This window comes from Lagopus leucura, unplaced genomic scaffold (assembly GCF_019238085.1).
Source record: "Lagopus leucura isolate 7727_CA_CO unplaced genomic scaffold, USGS_WTPT01 Super-Scaffold_100022, whole genome shotgun sequence".
Taxonomy (NCBI): domain Eukaryota; kingdom Metazoa; phylum Chordata; class Aves; order Galliformes; family Phasianidae; genus Lagopus; species Lagopus leucura.
This window is the reverse complement of record NW_024962275.1, coordinates 1,550,787-1,568,817: the sequence shown is the minus strand read 5'-3', so window position 1 is coordinate 1,568,817 and position 18,031 is coordinate 1,550,787. Positions and strand designations below refer to the sequence as shown.

The 18,031-nt window shown below is 41.4% G+C and overlaps 1 protein-coding gene and 1 long non-coding RNA gene across 6 annotated transcripts in view; one reads left to right on the top strand and one right to left on the bottom strand.

Moving 5' to 3' along the window:
* LOC122184173 overlaps window positions 1–18,031 on the top strand; it is a 60,955-nt gene that overhangs the window by 903 nt on the left and 42,021 nt on the right. For 2 of the 5 annotated variants that reach the window (XR_006180500.1, XR_006180499.1), the window contains exons 1-2: window positions 368–473; window positions 10,606–10,717. This is a non-coding gene — a long non-coding RNA (uncharacterized LOC122184173). Of the gene's footprint in view, window positions 1–77; window positions 178–367; window positions 474–10,605; window positions 10,718–18,031 lie in introns of those variants that run through there. The other 3 variants (XR_006180502.1, XR_006180503.1, XR_006180501.1) reach the window with 3 other exon arrangements.
* Window positions 7,465–18,031, bottom strand: part of LOC122184171 (spermatid perinuclear RNA binding protein) — a 62,099-nt gene continuing 51,532 nt past the window's right edge. Inside the window, exons 18-19 of the mRNA XM_042878911.1 lie at window positions 17,324–17,388; window positions 7,465–11,660 (exon numbers count right to left, since the gene is read on the bottom strand). Of these exons, the coding sequence (XP_042734845.1) occupies window positions 17,366–17,388 (23 nt within the window). The 3' untranslated portion in view covers window positions 7,465–11,660; window positions 17,324–17,365. The remainder of the gene's footprint in view (window positions 11,661–17,323; window positions 17,389–18,031) is intronic.

Sequence of the window (18,031 nt, the reverse complement as noted above, 5' to 3'; positions counted from 1 at the left end):
AGGAGCGGGGGCGGTGCCCGCGCGTCGCACAGCGCTTTCTGATAGGTCGATACGCTGATTGGCGGCAGAAGCAGCCAGTGAGAGGCAGTGGCTCGTGGCGAAGCGCCGGCTATGGAACACTCTGGCGGCGCCATCTTGTTAGCAGGAGGCTGTGCGGTGAGCCGAGGGGCTGCGAAGGTGGGCGGCAGGCCGGGAAGCAGCTGGGCCCGCCCTGTGGGAGGGTGGAGCTGAGGGTTGGTGCACTGAAGGGTGGTGCACTGTTAGGAGTTGCTGGGCCAGCCCGGGAGCTGAGGTGAGCGGCGGCCTTTGGGCGCGTCTGTTGTGCTGGTGAGTCTCATCCCCAAATGGCGCCGGTGGTGGCCGTGGAGCCCCTCAGCAGGCAGCGCTCCGTGACCTTCCCTGTCATTGCGGCATTAAGTGCTGGTGAACGGAGAGTACCGGTGTATGGGAAAACAGCAGAGGCTTGCGAGAAGGTATTAGTTGCTGCGGAGTGAAGTACCTTCTATTCTATCCAGAATATCTATATTTACTTCTATCTTAACTGGTTTTCACATTGCTTTGTCCTTGTGCCTGCTCTCTGCAGACAGTGCTTTGGGCCCTTAGGCCTGAGGAAGGTGGTGGGCCCTGCTCCGGCTGCTGGGAGCCGTGGTTGTGCCAGCATGTCGGGTAGGGTCAGGTTTGCTCCTTTCTTGCACCAGCTGAGAGGTGAAATGAGGAGTGGAAAGCTTGGCAATAGGATGTGAGAACCGATGAAGCAACGTGCACGTAAACTGCTTGATCTGCAGTGTGATGGATGGCTGCCTGCACGGGGAAACCTGCACAAGGAGGGGCCGCGCCAGCACTCCTGGTGCCTCCTCCCTGGTAGAGGTTCTGCTGTGCCAGCTGTGTTCTGTTGTAAAGGAGGCTGGAATCATGAAAAATGCACTCCTGTCGGTCTTAGAATTGTTGACATAATGTTTGTATGGACAAAGCTATTTCTGTGCAGAAGCTAATTTTATATAGAAAAAAAATTTGTAGCCTGTGTATCACCTAATGCATAAGAATGCATATACGTGGGGTGAAAACTACTGTAAATAGAAATTCTCTGATTTCTAACCTGGAGGTAATGGGAGGAGAATGTGATTTATCAGATCTCTTGAGAACTGCCGCAGAGTGCTAACCAATTCTGTGAAATTATTTTTGTTTTTAATGGAGCAATTATATCACGAGATTTGCCCCAAATTGGCATAGATGAAATTACTGCAGATGGTTCTGTAAAAATCCTGGACCATGCAAGACTTCTAAAGAGCAACGTTAAATAACAAGATTTGTAACAGAAATAAGCTTTGTAAAATTATCGTTTAATGCTAAATTAAAAGTTCTCCATACTTGCAGGGAGCTACAATCTGTTTTTACAGAATTCAGCAATTAAGCAATTCGGGCAGTGAATGGATCTGTCAGGATGCCAAACAGCATCCAGCCAGAGATGCAGATTTCAAGGTAATGCTTCTGCTTGTGCTGCTTTGTCCTTACAGCACATGTTATCAGGTCATATTAATTCTGTGTACATCAGAGAAGAAGTGAAGAAGGAAAATTAAAGCTCAGGTACTTACGCTGTACTTAATTTTTTTTTTTTTTTCCCTTAGAACACTCAGATCTGCGCTGAGTTTTTGTTTCTCTAATGATTAACTCCACAAGTCCTAAGCCTTAAGCGTTGCTGAAAAGCACGCTCTGTGATGAACGTGTTTTCTATCTTAAACTGTTCAGGGTGCAGATTTACAGTGTGATAGAATGGATGTAATGATTAGACTGCACCAAAAGGTCCTTCTCACCTGCTTGTTCCTGCTGGCATTCTGGTCACAACACTTGCACCAGGCATACCAATGCTAGCATAAGAGAGGGGATGAAATTACAGCCTGCCTGATGATTTGTTATGGAATCAAATCCTCAGTCTGCAGCAGCAGAGACAGAGTTTTTATGTGTGCTTAGGCTCTTCTCATTCCAGTTGGATTAATGCAAGCATCTTAAGATGATTTTGCAGTTAAGACATTGTGGAGAACTATTCTTGCAAGACTTCTTTTTGCTGTAGATAAGGCTCTTCTGTGAACTACTTAAACTGTAGCGTGCCAGGAGCTTGATGTTCTGTAAGTAGGTGATCCAGAAAAGGTGCTGGCAGGTCTTAGCACAAATGCTAGGGGATGTGCTGCTAGGAGAAGGGAGTACCATAGGCTCTGTCCTAAAAAGCACTCTGAGCTAGATGTACCCTACTCGTGACAGTGCTTCACTCTGAACCAAACGCGGGTTCTAGTTTCGCTTTGTTATTATGTGTGCATGGTTTTCCCTTTCATTGGGGTGGAAGAAAGAGGAGCATATCCTGGTGTTCTGGATAGGTGTTCTCTTTCAGAGGCAGACGCCAGCATCAGAGCATTTTGCTCTCAAATACAAGTTGTTGTAGGCTATTAGAATAATGACTTCATTGATGTGCTAGCAGTTTGTTCTTTCGAAATGAACAGGGGTTAGTTCAGACCAGCTGTAAAAATGAGTAACATCGGCTGCACTGATGTTGCTTGGTCCAGGCTGGGGAGCGCTTTGAGGAGCTGTGCTACTGGCGAGGCCATGGCTGCCATAGGCTGTGGGAGGGGATCAGGGGCAGAGCTGCCACAGGCAAGAACCAACTGCACTGGTACAGCTGGGCCAGGAAGATGTGTTTGTGCTGGAAAATGGCTTTCAGCATGCAGACCCTTCTCAGTAAGTTTTATAGACATTGCTTATTTGAATGAACTGTTGAAATAGTTAAGCCTGGAGATTTCTGAGGAATCTGAGGATACTAGATGCCCAGCGTTAGCAAAGACCTCTCATTTCCTTTTAGTAAATCCAACTGCAGTCTGTGAGGCACATGAAGCAGCTAGCAGAGTAAGATGCTCCATGTTTTTCTCCTGTGGGCTTTTGTTCTGGAAGTTGTGTTATGCCCTTGTATGAAAGGATCTGAAAGGACACAACAAAATCAGACTGAAGTATATATGAAATCAATCTGCGGGATGTATTTGTAGTACAGCTTGAACTTGGCTTAGAGTACTGATACGTTTTTCTGTTATTCTCTTGCTTTAATAATGCTGCTTGAGATAGGCATACCAAACTACAGCAGAAGTGTATCATGGTGATTTTTTTTCAGAATATGATTTAAAAAAAAACTTTAAATTTTGCTTATTTAAAAAATTAGGGCAAAGTATTTTTTTTTAATCGCTTTTACTGGTAAGTTACAGTTGCTGTGATGTGGCCAAAAATTGTTTGCTTTACCATGATCCTGCAGTATGGGCCTTCTGTGTGCAGAGGAGCCCTGTACATGACTGTCTCCAGAGGTGTAACAATTCAGAGTACAGTTTGCTTTACAGAAATGAACACACTGTTTTTGTTCTGATGTTGCAGACATCTTCCTCGATCGACAGCTTGTATGGCAAATGTATTTCAGAAAGGTTGTATAGTGCTTCAGATAGAATCACAGCCACTGTGGACTCACAGATGCCAGAAGGTGCAGAAGTGATGAGATTTGCAGGCTGCTAGATAGGAAGCAGAAGCCCTCATCATGCAGAGTGTACAGTTGGTGTAAAAGTATGAATACATCAAAGCAGTGTGTTTAAACTCCCTGCTGTGAGCATCTGTTAATGCATAGAGTTGTCTGTGATCCAGCATAGAGCTGTGTTAATAGATGAACTTTGGGAGGTGACGCTATAGTGACTCTGATGAGATTTTCTAATCTGTGAGGCCAGTTTATCCGATAGAATAGGGATAGAAATAGGAAAGAAAGGAATAGGAGAAAAAAATTGTGCCGTTTTAAATCAAATTCTGTGCATGAGGAAAAAAGTAGTAAAATACTGAGACTGAGAGCTGTGTCGCTATCAGCTTTCACAATGTGACCAAAGTGTGTGTTTTGTTTTGTCTTTTTTAATCAATCCTTTTAGAAAACTGTAGAAAACCATTGTGGTTTTGGCACAGTTCTTGGCTGACAAGAAAGGGAAGTGAATTAATGCCTTCTGTGCCCTGAAGGCCTGTGTTAGTTTAAAGAAGTGGTTTTATAGTAATTTAATAATGATGCACCAGAGCAAATGGATGGGAAGGAGGAGGAGGAAGGCTGGCTGCTTACAGTGTACATCTGAGTTCTCCGCCTACCCAGGACAGAGGACCGCAGCATAATTCCCTCTAGCACGGAGGGGGAGGCATGGTGTTTCTAAGAGAAGACGATTGTGCATTGCCCTGAAGGGTTTTCTGCATGGGATGTGAAAAGCCCAGTGTGCCAGAGGGGCTGTGGAAGCCTGAGCCAGACTTCTCTGAATTATGAATGAAGCGGCTGCTGCTAGCACAGACATGAACACAGACTCTAGAGCTGCTGTGTGCCTGCAGCATTACAGTAACAGACTGGTTTTAGATTTCAGCAGCTACTCAGCAGCCTCGTCTCTGAGCTCATTTTAATGTCTCTAGAAGAGTTGGGACGGAGTGGGGCCAGTAATGATGTAAGTGGGAAGCTCTTCCATTTTTGTCCAATTTTGTCCAATTTTCCTTCATTTGTTCTCAGTGAGATCCATTTAAAATACTTCAGTTCAGTTTGTCAACTTTCATCTGAACACAGCTTTTTTTTCCTAGTCTGAGTGTTTTGTTATTGTTTTGTTATTTTTGCAGGAAGGGTGTTGTCTTTCACTGTGCAATTCTTACTTTGTTCCAGTAATAAAAGAAGTCAGTCGGTAGTCCCAGACAACCCCGAACAGTCCCTGTGCCCTTTGTGTACATAGCATGCAAGGTGAGAGAATAAGCAGAGTGTAAGATATCCTGAGATAGCTGCTCAGACATGCAGTCCAGTCTTGGCAGCCCAATTCCTTTGGGCTTCTGTCAGGTGTTGTAAACAGATGCCTCCTGTGAGGGACTGAGCTATTTGCAGACAAAATTTACAGAACAGGGGATTGGAATAATGGCAGAGAATCTGTGCAGCTCTACTTTCTGTACAGGGCAGCATGAGCTGGGAGGGATAGATCTTTATTTTTTACTTCGTGCTGTCACTGGCATGGTTTATGGAGCGTGGTGCTTTCTGCCTTCAAGTGCAAAGCTCTTAAGTAAGAGCCGCCACCCCACAGTCAGTTACAGCACAGCCAGGGCTCTGCCCTCACTCCTACTGAGATGAGTGAATGAGATCTGCCAGCTGTAGCTCCTGACTTTCACTGTCAGAGCACCTTTCTTCTCACACTGCATGGAAATGGGCCCTCGGAGTCAGTTTGGAGCAGTTTCCTGCCAGTTCCAAGGGTCCTCAACATCGCAGCTGCCTTTAACAGATCTGCAGTTGCGATCTGTTTGTCATTCATGAGAAAAGGGAACTGATGCCTGGATAAGCCAAGCCACATCAATAAATTAAGAGGCAGTAGGGCATGGAATTTAGATTGTTTGGTGTTGGTGTTCATTGAAAAGTGAAACCAGAGCTAGCTGTGTGAATTTCTGGGCAGGCTTGGAGATGCATCAGGTCACGTACAGTGACAAGCTGGCTTGTTCCTTCATGGCTGTCAAACAAATCCTTTATTAGAGTTTTCTTTGTATCGTATGCAGTTTTTTAAAGTAGTGCTGATGGCAGCAAGATAAGCTGGACTTCTTGCTTGTTCAGTAGCTGGTTGATTCTGCAGGGATCCCTTCAGTGCTGTGCCAGCAAAAGACAGGACTGGTGCAGTCAAGCAGCTGTGGGAATGGCTTGAGCCTGGGGAGGGCTATTCCTCTTAGAGAGCTCACTGCTTGCCTTCAGCTGCAGGCATTGAGTTGGATTTGTTGGAACAATAAAGCACTATGGTGAGAAAAAGTATATGGACTGAAGTGGTTGTGTGGTTTGTTTTGGCAGGGGGTGGATGGAACAGTAGTGATACAAGGGGTTAAACTAGCAGCCTCCCTGTAGCTGCCTTGACCAGTGATGTCAGGCCAAAGATTGAGGAAAGAGAGCCATGAGAACTCATGCCATGTGCCACTCTCTTATCTACCCCATGTTTCGTTCCTGTGATGCCACAGGGCATCGGCTTGCTGCTGGAGCACACCCAGTGCATTTCATTAGCTGGCACTGAGCAGCAGTTGAAGGGCTGTCAGTCTGCTCAGCACCTCTGAGATGCTAATCCTGAGGTAGCTTTCTGAATGACCTCTTAATAAGCTAGCTAACGCTGTGTGTACATAGGTAGAGTATTACGGCAGTATGTAGGGTAAAATGGACCTCTGTTTCAGCCAACTGTTAATGGGGTTTTCTTCACTGACTACAGCCGGTTCTTCTTTGGATCATACCTTCTAAGTATTTGATAGAGCTGCCTTGCAAAGGAAACATGGTCTAGGCAGTTCTGGTACAGAGGTTCGTTTCCTCAGTAGCTCCTATGCGCCCAGCTGAGCTGTTGGCCTCACAACTGCAGGCTCAGCTGGCTGCGCGCTGCTTTGCAGAGTGCAGAGGTCGCACACCACTTCTTATTTCCATTGGTATGTATGCTAGGCTGTGGCTTTCCAGATCATTTTATTAAGAGCGCTCATGACTGAAGTCAGCTCCTAACCCTTTTTAAACCTCTTCAGAGTTGATCCCCTTTGAATTGGATTAATAATCTGTGCAGTCAGATTTGAAAAGTTGAATTAAAGACCAGAAAAAAGCACTTAGAAGATAAGGGCTTCTGATAAAATGGCTAGTGTTAGTTTGTAGGATAAAAGCATGTTCTGTAAGTCCAGGCAACTGGACATGTGTGTTCCAGGAAGCTGTGAGTTGCAGCCTCAAAGAAACAACAGCAATCATGTGGTTTTCCTGGGATCCTGTTGTGCCCTCAGAGGCTCTGGACAAAGAAGAGGCCTGGGTTTGTTTCAGACCGCAGAGGGCAAACTGGGACCCCAGGAATTTAATGTTCTAGGAAATAGAATGAAGGGATGGGGGTGGAATAGAATAAAAGTTTGTGAGAGGTTTGCTTTTTTTTTTTTTTTTTTCTTTTTAATTCTAGAATTTACCTTTTAAGAAAACAGACATCGCATTTTAGCAATCAACGAAATGCTAGAAAATGTCCAGCTTTTATTCTGAAGGAAGACTTCCATTTCTGGCCAGTATTTTCACAGTCTTCTCAGTCTTGTGTTACTGCTCTTATCAGCTGTCGCACCCCCAGCAGAATTTGTGTGCAGCAGCCCTTGCACAATATCTGTGCCTCAGCATGCATATGCAGACCTTTCTCCCCTATGTTTTATTCAGTTGCAGCCTTTGTGCAGGAGGGCATTCTGCTCCTTACACTGTAAACATGCTTTAAGTTTCCATCACCCAAAATGCAGCTTTGCTAAATAGCAACCTCTGGTAAGACTGCAGCCTGGGAAACCTGTGTTAACCTTTTGCTGTGCCTGTTACCTGACTGAAACAGGACAGACGTATGGCTTTCCAGGCTTCAAAAAACCTTAAAGCCAGTTTCCTCACTGCAAACAAAAATAAAATTAAAGAACCCAAATAAGTAGTAAGGACATAATTTTTGTTTACAGAGATATAAGCCTTTATTGTATGCTATTGAAAGCAAGTGGGACATGGCTATGGTTTTATATACAGAGAAGTCTGTGGCGTTGGGTTACAATCAGTGGCGAATGAATTAAGATTACAGTGCAAATAGAGGTGTTGTGTACAGTTTATAACAGTGGCTGGCATGTAAACCACAACACAGAAGTCAAATGAAGCCAAATGTACCGGGTACAGCATCACGTGAGGAAGCAACTCAGTATCCCAAGAGCATTCCATTTACTTTACATTTGCAGGTTTTTTTAGCGAGCGAGTAGATCTAGCTCACTTCATTGAGATTTCTCCTGGTTCGTAAATTACCTGTTGTTAGATCACAGGGCTCTCTTGTACTTCGTTTGGAAGTTTATTTCTGAGTAACTTCTTTTGAGAGACTTAGTGGGAAGAAAGATGGAACTGTCCACCATATGTACATACTTCTGCAATTTGGTGATACTATTTAGATAGTTCAAAGGCCTTATTTTCTTTTATTCAATGCTGTAAGTAATTTAGTGTAAAAATAAACATTCTGTCCTCTGTGGATAAATAAGTCCATCTGGTGGCTGCAGGTCAGCCCTCTCAACTGGTGAAAGAGATTTATAAAAATAGACCTTTGCTTTAGTGTTTACTGTGCTGACCCACAAAGGAAAAGTGAAATTCATTCAAGTCTAGAAACAGAAATACAGTACAAGTGATTTATAGAATTGCATTCCTTCCCTCTGCAAGCTTGCTGAGCATGAAACACTGCTCCAAAGCCCTGCCTCAGTCTTTTCCTGGTCCTGGAGTAACTGTCATTAGAAAAGTAACATCATACTGCACTGCCAGATCACCTGTCTTCCTTGCAGTATGCACTCTCTTAGCAGAGATCTGCCCTCAGATGACTGTTTAAAAATTCTTCAGATGGTGGTGGTGGTAGTTTGGGCTACACAGGGGAGAAATTTTAGCCCAAATTAACAGCAGTTGTTTGAATCGATTCGAGTGGTGGTGATTTTTGGTGGAAGCTCAACCTTTTTTTTTAAACTATTATTTTTATTTTAAGTTTGTAAGTTGAATGTGGAAGACAGCAGCCTTTCCTCAAAGTCATCTTCCCATAGATACCACGTATTTTTGGCAGTACAGGTTTCATGCTCAACTTTGCCACTAAGACCTGGGCAGGACTTTAGAAAGTGTACAGCCCATGGAGATTTGCTCCACTGCATTTAGCACTTTTGAGAATTACCCCCACAGCAGTGTTGCTCTCTTAGAAGTGCAAGTGTCACACAAGGTTCTGACACAGCTGGAGGACAGGTGACATTCTGCAGTAGAAGTAGTAGTTAAGCACCAGTCATTGGCCCCTGCAGAGGCTCAAGAGGAGAACAGAATTGCTTTGTAGAGAGCTCATCAACCTAAAAAGCTTAGTCAGTTTGATCAATAAATATTGATTTAGGGTTAGGATCAGAAATAAGATGCTGTACTTTGGAACTGGAAGACAGAGACAACTTCCTTTATTTTCTGTCCAAAGGAGACTGCCTTTAAAACATTCATCCTTAAAGGCTTTTGTGATATCTGATACATAACTCACTCACACGTCTGAATGTACCTGTACCTTTTTTCAGGGAAGAATAAGTGCATGAGCAGACAAAACTTCAAGGCTTCTTCTGGGTTATTTTTTAAACATCTGTTGTGTGTTCTGTTGGCCCTGAAGGCATATTTACCCACTCTTAAATGATGCAGCATTGCCCAGAGAATGGCTCTGTGTAGTAGAACACGCTCTCAGCAGTATAAGCTCAATTTTGTTCCGGTACATTTCTGTGTAATAATGTGTTGTTGGAGAACTACACTTGACTTTATCCCATTACTTTGAGCAGGGAACTAGTGATGCTAGTTTGAAAACACAAGAAATAATCTATACAGTGAATTAGAAGTTTCATAATTCATATCACTAAATTTCTGAAAGCTGTACTACTCTGAATATCAATGTTCTGCAGCCCACAGCTATTCTGCTTCGAGCATTATCACTCTGCAATTGCTTATAAACAGCCCTTTGTGGGAATAATGAAAGAATAATACTCTGTGCTGAGTTTTACTTGTTCAGTTTGCAGGATGCTCTTGCAGAACTGTAAGTTATACTAGAAGTGCAGGAATACACACATTTCTGTATGCATAGATCATTAAATTATAACAGTACCAGTAGTAAAGCAAACCTGCCAAGATGTTCTGTTCCTCTTAATTAAGCTTGATCTATTTGTGCCTGCTGACTTAAGATGCAGTTAGTGTCCACTGCTGAGATGACAAAGTACCCTGAGTAGCTTTGTGATGGTTATGCTTACAGAAGCTTGTGCTTTTCTAAGAACATAGAAATGAGCACAAATAAATAAGTACATCTAGTTATTTCCATAGAACACTATTAATCAACTTGTTCACAGCAGCTTTGAAGTACAAAGCTAAAACTTACCTTCTGCTCTACTCCCTTACAGATTAGTGTTATAATTAAACTTGCTGTTAGCTTAATGTAAGTGGATAGAGTTTCAAAACAGCTTTCATGGTAAGATGAACCTACTTTGTTATAGTTATACCAGTATTAGTGATCTGAAATTCATACATTACAACTGTAGTTCTGGAAGCAGTATCTGCTTTCCTTTGTTACTATTCTATTCTGTGCAAGAGCAAATTGTCTAGAATATTGTACAAATAAGTTGCTAGGATTCCCATACTAGTGTACCGCATGGAACAGTCTTCCCATCTGGATTGGGTTCCATTGGCAAATAGAATTTGTTCACTGGATTTCTCCTGTTTCTCCACCTCCTCTTTTCATTACCTGCTTATTTACAGAAGTGAAAAAAAAATATAATCTGCTGCAGCAGCTTTTAGCTTGTGACATGGATAGCTTAAGCCTCTTACCTAATTTCTTGCAAACTATAGGAAAAAAACCCAGTACCGCCTCCCATTGCTCTTAGTTTACTAAGGCTGCTGATTTACCATAGTAGACAAACCTCATTTTTTTACTGTAGACTGGTATTTATGGCTTTGGAAAAGGCAGTTCATCTTTCCCACTAACTTGCTGTCTGTTATACTTAATGTCCTCAAACTGGAACATTCTACCTTCATTTTTTCCTTCTCTCTCTCTCTCTCAGTGCATTCTATCAGGACCAGGTGTGTTCAGCAAGCAAACGTGTTCAAGTAGAAGCTGCACTGCACCTTGTAAACTGCAAAGTGGCTTATGGTAACTGGAACTTGTAGATTCAGGTAAGAGGCAGGAATTAGGCATTAAGTCCATATGCTATTTTGGACTTACTTTTTAATTTATTGCAAGTCTTAACTCATCTCGGCTCCCCTGTTCCAATGGATGACTACATTCAATTAATGTCCTTTAGAATTAGTTGATTTGTCATAGTAGAGATAAGAGTCTAGAGATTTTGAGAAACATGCAGTGCTGGGCAGCTGAATTACATTTTCATTTTTGTTTACACAGCACAGAAGAGATTGTACCTTTATCTTCCTGCCACAAAACTTTCAAGTTGGAAATTTGATACCTTCTGTCTCAATCTATGGCTAACATTTTTATATGCTCTTTAAATTCTTTAGCTCCAATTTATCAATGGATTATTAATTAAACATGCAAGAGAACTCTCCCACTGAAACTTCAGTTGTTGCTACAGTTCCTGTAGGCTAGTTCAGTAACATCATTAAAGTTCCCTTAACCACTAAACTACCTCTCGTACAGCATATTTAACAGTAGAGTACAAAGAGTTAAGGCACCAAATACATAACAAAATAACATACAAAATAAGAAATTTGCTTTTGAGCTGCACATCTTCACTTACCACTTTGGATCATTCAGCTCCTCTTAAGCGTCAAGGTAAATATTTGGCCTGAATGTTTCATTTAGCCACATGAACTGGAGACAAAACACTGAATTGAATCTTACACTGAAGTGAATTTTTCTCTCACAAAACTCATAGAACAACTTTTGCTAAGGCATTCAAATGCCTGTGCGGTGTCAGCTAGGTCTAGCAGGAAGAACACCCTCTTCTGAAAAACCCCAGTCTGCAGGCGCAAGGCTGTGTGCGTCCCATCATGTTTCTGTGTTTCCTATTACCTGTCTTACTGCTTGCACGCAACAGATGAATCACTACCATTTCTGTGAGTACAGTGGGAAGCGGCAAGGTATTTCAGGGTACTGAAGAGCCTGCACATAAATAGGCATGGATTTAGACGACAAATTATTAAGCTAAAGAGACATAATTACAGGGCTGAGAAACAAATCACAGAATGGTTTGGTTTAGAAGGGACCGTTAAGATCATGTAGTTCCATCCCCCTGCCATAGGCAGGAACACCTCCTAGGGATCCCTGTGGATCCTCTGGGGGCATCCACAGCCTCGCTAGGCAACCTGTTCCAGTGTCTCACCACCCTTCCAGTAAAGAGTTTCTTCCAGCTTTATAATCAGCTTTATGATGAGAATTCTCTTAATGTCAAACAATTACTAGTTTAAATGGTTAACATTCTAAAGAAAATATGAATGAAAGCTGCTTCATAACCCATAAGCACTGGGTACTGAGTTTCTTCAGTGAATCCTCTAAAATGACTTTAACAGAATTTCTGCCTTACAGTAAGGATCAGTTTAACAGCAAATCAGATCTGTTAAAACAGAGCAGTGAAACCAGTGAGTTGTTAGACAGACTGTCTTGTACTGTAGATAGTGCATGCAGCTGTGATACACCTTTGCTTCACTTTGAACAAGTCAGTAAAGTATCTCATTTTTCAGTACTGTTTTTTTTCCTTTTTTTTTTTTTTTCCCCAACAGGAAGCTTGCAAGGGTTTGTGTCCCAAACATTCAGTTACTGCTTCTTCATACAGTACAACTGCACTGAATGGAATTTCTCAGTGAATCCAGCAGAGAGCTTATTTTCATTCTTTTTTTTTTTTTTTTTTTTTTTTTCCAAATGAAAGGTACCAGCAATCTGAACATAACTCATTCAGAACATATCTCATCATGTATCCAAAAGAATCCAATCCTTGTAGAGTTCCTGTGCTGTTTCACAGAGCCTCAGGAAGTAGAAGCCTTTTCTGTGAGCTGCTTCTGTGATTTGGAACTCACTTGAGGGTGGGAGGCAGTTTTTTCTCTTTATTAATTAAAATGCATCTGTCTAAAGAGAATTTAGCTAAATGCACTAAGTAATAATGCACAATTATTGCATGTTAGCCTGTGGAGCAAAGGAGGCAAAGAGAAACTTAGAATCTTGTCTAAGACTGAAGTGCTGTTTGCTATTTGTTTATACAGTTCAGGGATCTCCACTAGACTGTGATGATCCACTGGTTCTTAGAAGTACAAATGCAGAAGTATAAAGGAAGCAAGGACAATGTGTTTCTATGCTATTTCTGTCAGGGATCGCTGACTGAAAATACCGAGGCATACAGACTGGTTTTCTGAGGACATGGCTGGACTGGATCAAGGATGGTACACTAAAGCTGCTTGCGTTTATGAGTTTTTGAATTGCAGGGGATTGATGTCCCACAGCTGAGCACCTCCAGCCTGGAGATCTCTTCCCCAGGCCACCTGTAAAGTTTCCATGCCACTCCTCTTTCTGCCTGGTAACACAAGAAACTCAGGGTAGGGAAGTTTTGCTTCGCAGTCCAATTAAAGGAAAAACACACAAATAATTTTGGAATTGGAAAAGATACACTTTAAATCTTTTTTCCTGCCAGAAGGCAAGTGTTATTAAAGAAAGATCAAAGATATTAGAATAGTTGTCACAGATGTTTGCGTGAGTAGAAATAGTCCCTCAGCAAAGGGATGACTTTCTAGGAAAACTTGCTTCCCTGGAACTCTTTGTATGCCAATTAAAAGCATTCAAGAATCTAGAAACATATACAGAAAATTCTGTAATTCAACAGAATCAGTTATTTACAGGGATGTTAGAAGGAAATTTGGAAGAGGTAGGCACAAAAAACAGTAGCAAGGGTATTTAAGTAAGTGCAATGAAAGTTATGGCAGCAGGGTCAGCAGATCCACGACACATTCAGCAGGATCCATGACAATTGCTGAATCATTTTATTAACTCACATTGGCTACATGACAACAAATTAGACAGATCAGGAACCACCTACCCAGGCACTAAATTGTCGTTGTGAGAGTTGGACTGTGTACTGTGTCCAACAGAAACTGCTTGGGCAACAGAGGCTGCACATTACACAGACTCTTCATGGATAGAGGCTGGCCTCCCTCCATCTGTGTGGCTCAGTGCCCAGGAATAAGGTCACCGTGGTCCAACTCCTGAATGTGCGCTTAAGGAAGTCAGCAAGCCCTGGCAGAGGGAGGACATGGTGGCAGGAAGCATCGTGCACCATGCTTTCACCTAGCCAAGTGCTTTCACTGTTACTCAGTTCTGGTTCTGTAACGTACAAGCTTTCAAGCACAGGATGGTGATGGAATAGATCTCGAAAGGTTTATGCAGATTTTGATATAGTGTTTGTATAATGTACAGGTAAAACACTTGCTCAAGACGGCAGTGCACTTCCCAGTCATTCCAGTTTGAAAGCCATCTCTGGACAGAAAATGCCTGTAGAAATCTGACATGGCTGGCAAAGCAGGATTTAAGTTCCCTTGTGAAAAATATATAATTCCTTCAAAATACAGAGTTTCATATCTGGGTAAATTGACAAGCATTCCAGCTGCCACTCACCCATTAGGAAGGAAAATGGTGAAGAATGGTTAGCAGTGTACAGGATCTAGGGATTTTCATAGGTGAAGACTGCTGTCATGCATGGGTAACTCAGCAGGCTGGTTATACTTTTCTCTCTCACGCAGCTCCATGAAATCCAAATTGTTATAAAGGGAAAGTAAGTACCTGCGTGATTACAGGTTTGTACTCAAGAGCAGCTAAAGGCAAATAAATCTTAACAATGGAATAGTCTGCATTTTAATCTCTCAATTCTGTAAATAGCTTTACTTCTCTCAGTGTCAACCAACCAGGCCACTCAAGCTCACGTTTTTCTTCTGAAGTCAGCGTAAATGCTGCTTATCTCCAATCCAGACTGCACAGGCCAGTTTTTCATTGTAAAGTTCTGGTTTCTTTTAATCCTTTAAGTGCCAGACATCATCTCCCAAAATACACACTGTTAGCATCTGGTTAGCTAAAACTAGAGTTAAGGTGGGAAGTGAATGGATCTTTCCCAAATGTCCTATTGATATGTAGGAGTTGAAAGGTACTTTTCGGAATTCTTTCTTTTTCATGAACCAGAAGTTCAAACTATAACGTTTTTTGCTTCACAGACATGTTACTACAAATTGACAAAGACAGCAGCTACACAGAGCACATGGAACCAGTTTCCACATTTTACTGCTGGGTGTATCTAGAAAGACACAGCTCAGTAACCATCAAATAGCAGACCTCAGGCTCACAGAAAAGGCACTTCAAACATGCTCCCGTGAGATGTCTTTTAAAAAGGCAATGAGCAAGTATTTATGCAAAAGAAAGCAGATTCTATTTCTGCCTTAGAGTAACAGTGGTTGTTGCAAAATCGATCGAGCAGCTGTTATCCAGTTTACTCATCAAATAATAGCCTGGTATTTCAGTTAAGTTAAAAGTTACTCTTAGAATTTAGTCCATAACTATTCTCTCAAATGCTCATGTAGTAGGCATGTGTGGAACTCGCGAGTGACACTTCAGCACATGAATGTTTTGCTCAAGTTCCACCATCAATAGCTGAGGTTCCTGGGCTGTCTTACCAGCCATTTCAAATGGCTTAAAAAAAAACAAACAGATCTAAGAGTGCAATATGTATTTCAACATCAGGAAATGTCATCCATCCTACTGAGAAAGGGTGCAACAAAGCCATGAGGACAAATTTTGGAGGTATCTACTGCTTTATGAGCAAAAACATACTAAAGAAATTCAGTGTCTTTTCAGTGAACAAAAGGAGAAGATCCAAGAAAGTGAAGATTCCAGGCAAAGTAGTAAGGGCAGAATGGTTAGGGTAAAGCAGTAATGACAGAAAAATGTGGAAGTTCACAGGAAAACAATGCTGATGGAAAGCGATAGACAGAAATGAAGCTGCCAAATACAGGCCACAAAAGAAAGATCAAAGAAGTTAGCAAGACATCTCATTATTCAGTTCTTGAACTGGACAGATGACTGCTTGTCAGACTGTAATCATTCTGATTTAAACCTAGGAAAGGAATACTCAAGAGAAGTTCATTATAATGCACCATAACATTGCCTTGAAGCATATACAATACTGTCTTCCAGAGGAAGCAGAGCAGCCTGCTGCTCCACTATCAGGATTGCTTAGCCTGACAAGCTGAAAGAATGAATTGAATTTTAAATGAGCTTCAGACCAAGCCCTGCGTTTGCACCTTGAAGGTAACAGAAGATGAAAATCTGCACCACCAAATAGGAAGCACATCCTGATGGCTCATCAGTTGCACCTGCAAATGTAATCAAATGGCTGTGTGCTTTAACAGGCAAGTCATGGTAAAGTTCCTTAGTTCATTTAGTTCATTCACAATGAACTAAAAGTTCATTTCCTCCAGTGCAAGCACATAGGCCACTTGCATGGTCAAGTTTCCACCAACATTAGCTAAACTAACAAAATTTGACAGCTATTTTTCTACATCAGCCTATGAATTTTACCCAGACATATCCTCAATTATGGAGAACCTACATATGCAGTTATTTACCGAGTTTGATGTTTTCAATTTTGAAATGAAATACAGTTTGTTTTTGGCATTATATTTTGATGCAAAATAACAAGCTTTGGGTCTGATTTACTACTACATATTTCATACCAAGTATTTTTCTAATTTTGTACCAGTATGAACTGTGATCAGTCAGGGCTATTTAATGCTTTCATCTCTGAAATGAGACCCTAAAATGTTAATACATCACCCCACTCACCCCGCGGGGGGCGGCCCCCCCCCCCCTTTTTTTGAATATAAAAACAGTTGTGTCCAGCAACTTCAAGTGCTGCAAGTATTGCAGTTGAGGAGCACTGTACTATGCAACTTTGCATAATGTAAGGTTATATAAAAGCAAATTAAAAAAGTAACTATTTTAAAACTACACGTATCATGTGCACCATATAAGTCGGAAACCATTTTCCCCTGTGTAAAACATTAGTTAAAACATCTACTTCAGCACTGAAAATATTTATGGATGTCTCTATTTTCATTTCTATCTTTAGAAAACTACAGCTGAACAATTTATTCATGCAGGCTTAAACCCTGCCTGCTTGCCTTCCCATCTCCTGCTGTGCCCACTAGAGGAAAGCAGATCGGCTGCTTTGTGAATTAACTTGGCCTAGTGCAATCTGATCTCTGCAGATTTAAACTGTAATAAATATCAAACTTCTTCATTCTTCATTTGGAGTTCAGCTTTAGTAGTTGAGGGAGATAATTTCTCTCTTACAAGTTAGATAGCGTTCATATTCCACCTGGCATTTTTATTTCACATCCCTGTCACCTTGGTGTGGCTTTCAGCGCAGGCCGTGGCTTCAGTACCTACCCGAATGTTTTCAGCAAGTATGCAAGGAATGCAGTGCCTCGCACACAGCACTATCAGTACAGCTTTCTAGGCTGTGCAAAAGGATATGTGAAGTACAACAGTCTGCTGATAAAACCAAACTATTTCTTAAGTGCATTAAGTAATATTTTCTCATTAAACTCAAAGCAGAATATTTGAACTGGCCTTGACAACGTAAAAAGTTGGAATTCAGACCTAAGTATTACTTGTTTAAACACAGAGTTAAATAATAAAAAACGTACCATATACAAGACTTTCACAGGTAAGTGAGGTTTCTAGGAAAAAAAAGCAGTAAAAATACTTTTTAAGCTGAAAATAAAATCTCTTACCTTTTATATCACGATCTCAGCTTACAGTCATTAAATTTCTGCTTATTTTATACAAGTGCATATGGCTATGAAGGTCCGGAGAGAATGAGAATAAAGTGGTATTAACCTGCTGAAAGCTGCTCAAAAGTCTTAACTGCAATATATAGATGTTCCAATACCATTTACATAAGCAAAGACATTTACCTTTCAGTTATTGCTGATTACTGATTCACAATCTTAGAGTATCAATAAACAAATACTTAGAAGGAAAAAACCCAACTAGTAAATAATAGCAGCAAAGATCCTGATCTGGAGATTGACCAGATACTACATTTTCCTATCATTTGGTGATAATTTTCAGAGACACAAAAGCAACTATTTCAAAGTCAAGTTCAGGCCTACCCTTTTTGTGCCTCACATTAATGATGTGGTAAAGAAAGAGAGAGAGAGAGAAAGAATAACTTTTAGTTATATTTTGGAGAAGAATATACTACATTTTCCTGGCTTTTTGCTACATTTCATGTGTGCTGACATGTACAATGGTACAAAGCACTACTGCTTCAGAATTGACCACTGTAAGTCTTTGTAGCAATTTGTATAGGAAACATGCAAATAACCATAGTATTAAAATTCTAAAATACTGAAGTATGGAAAGTCAATGCAGGATTCACTGCTGAAAGCGAGCGCCCTGCTGGGTCTTGTTTTGTTTTTCCCTCCCCCTTAAGCCCA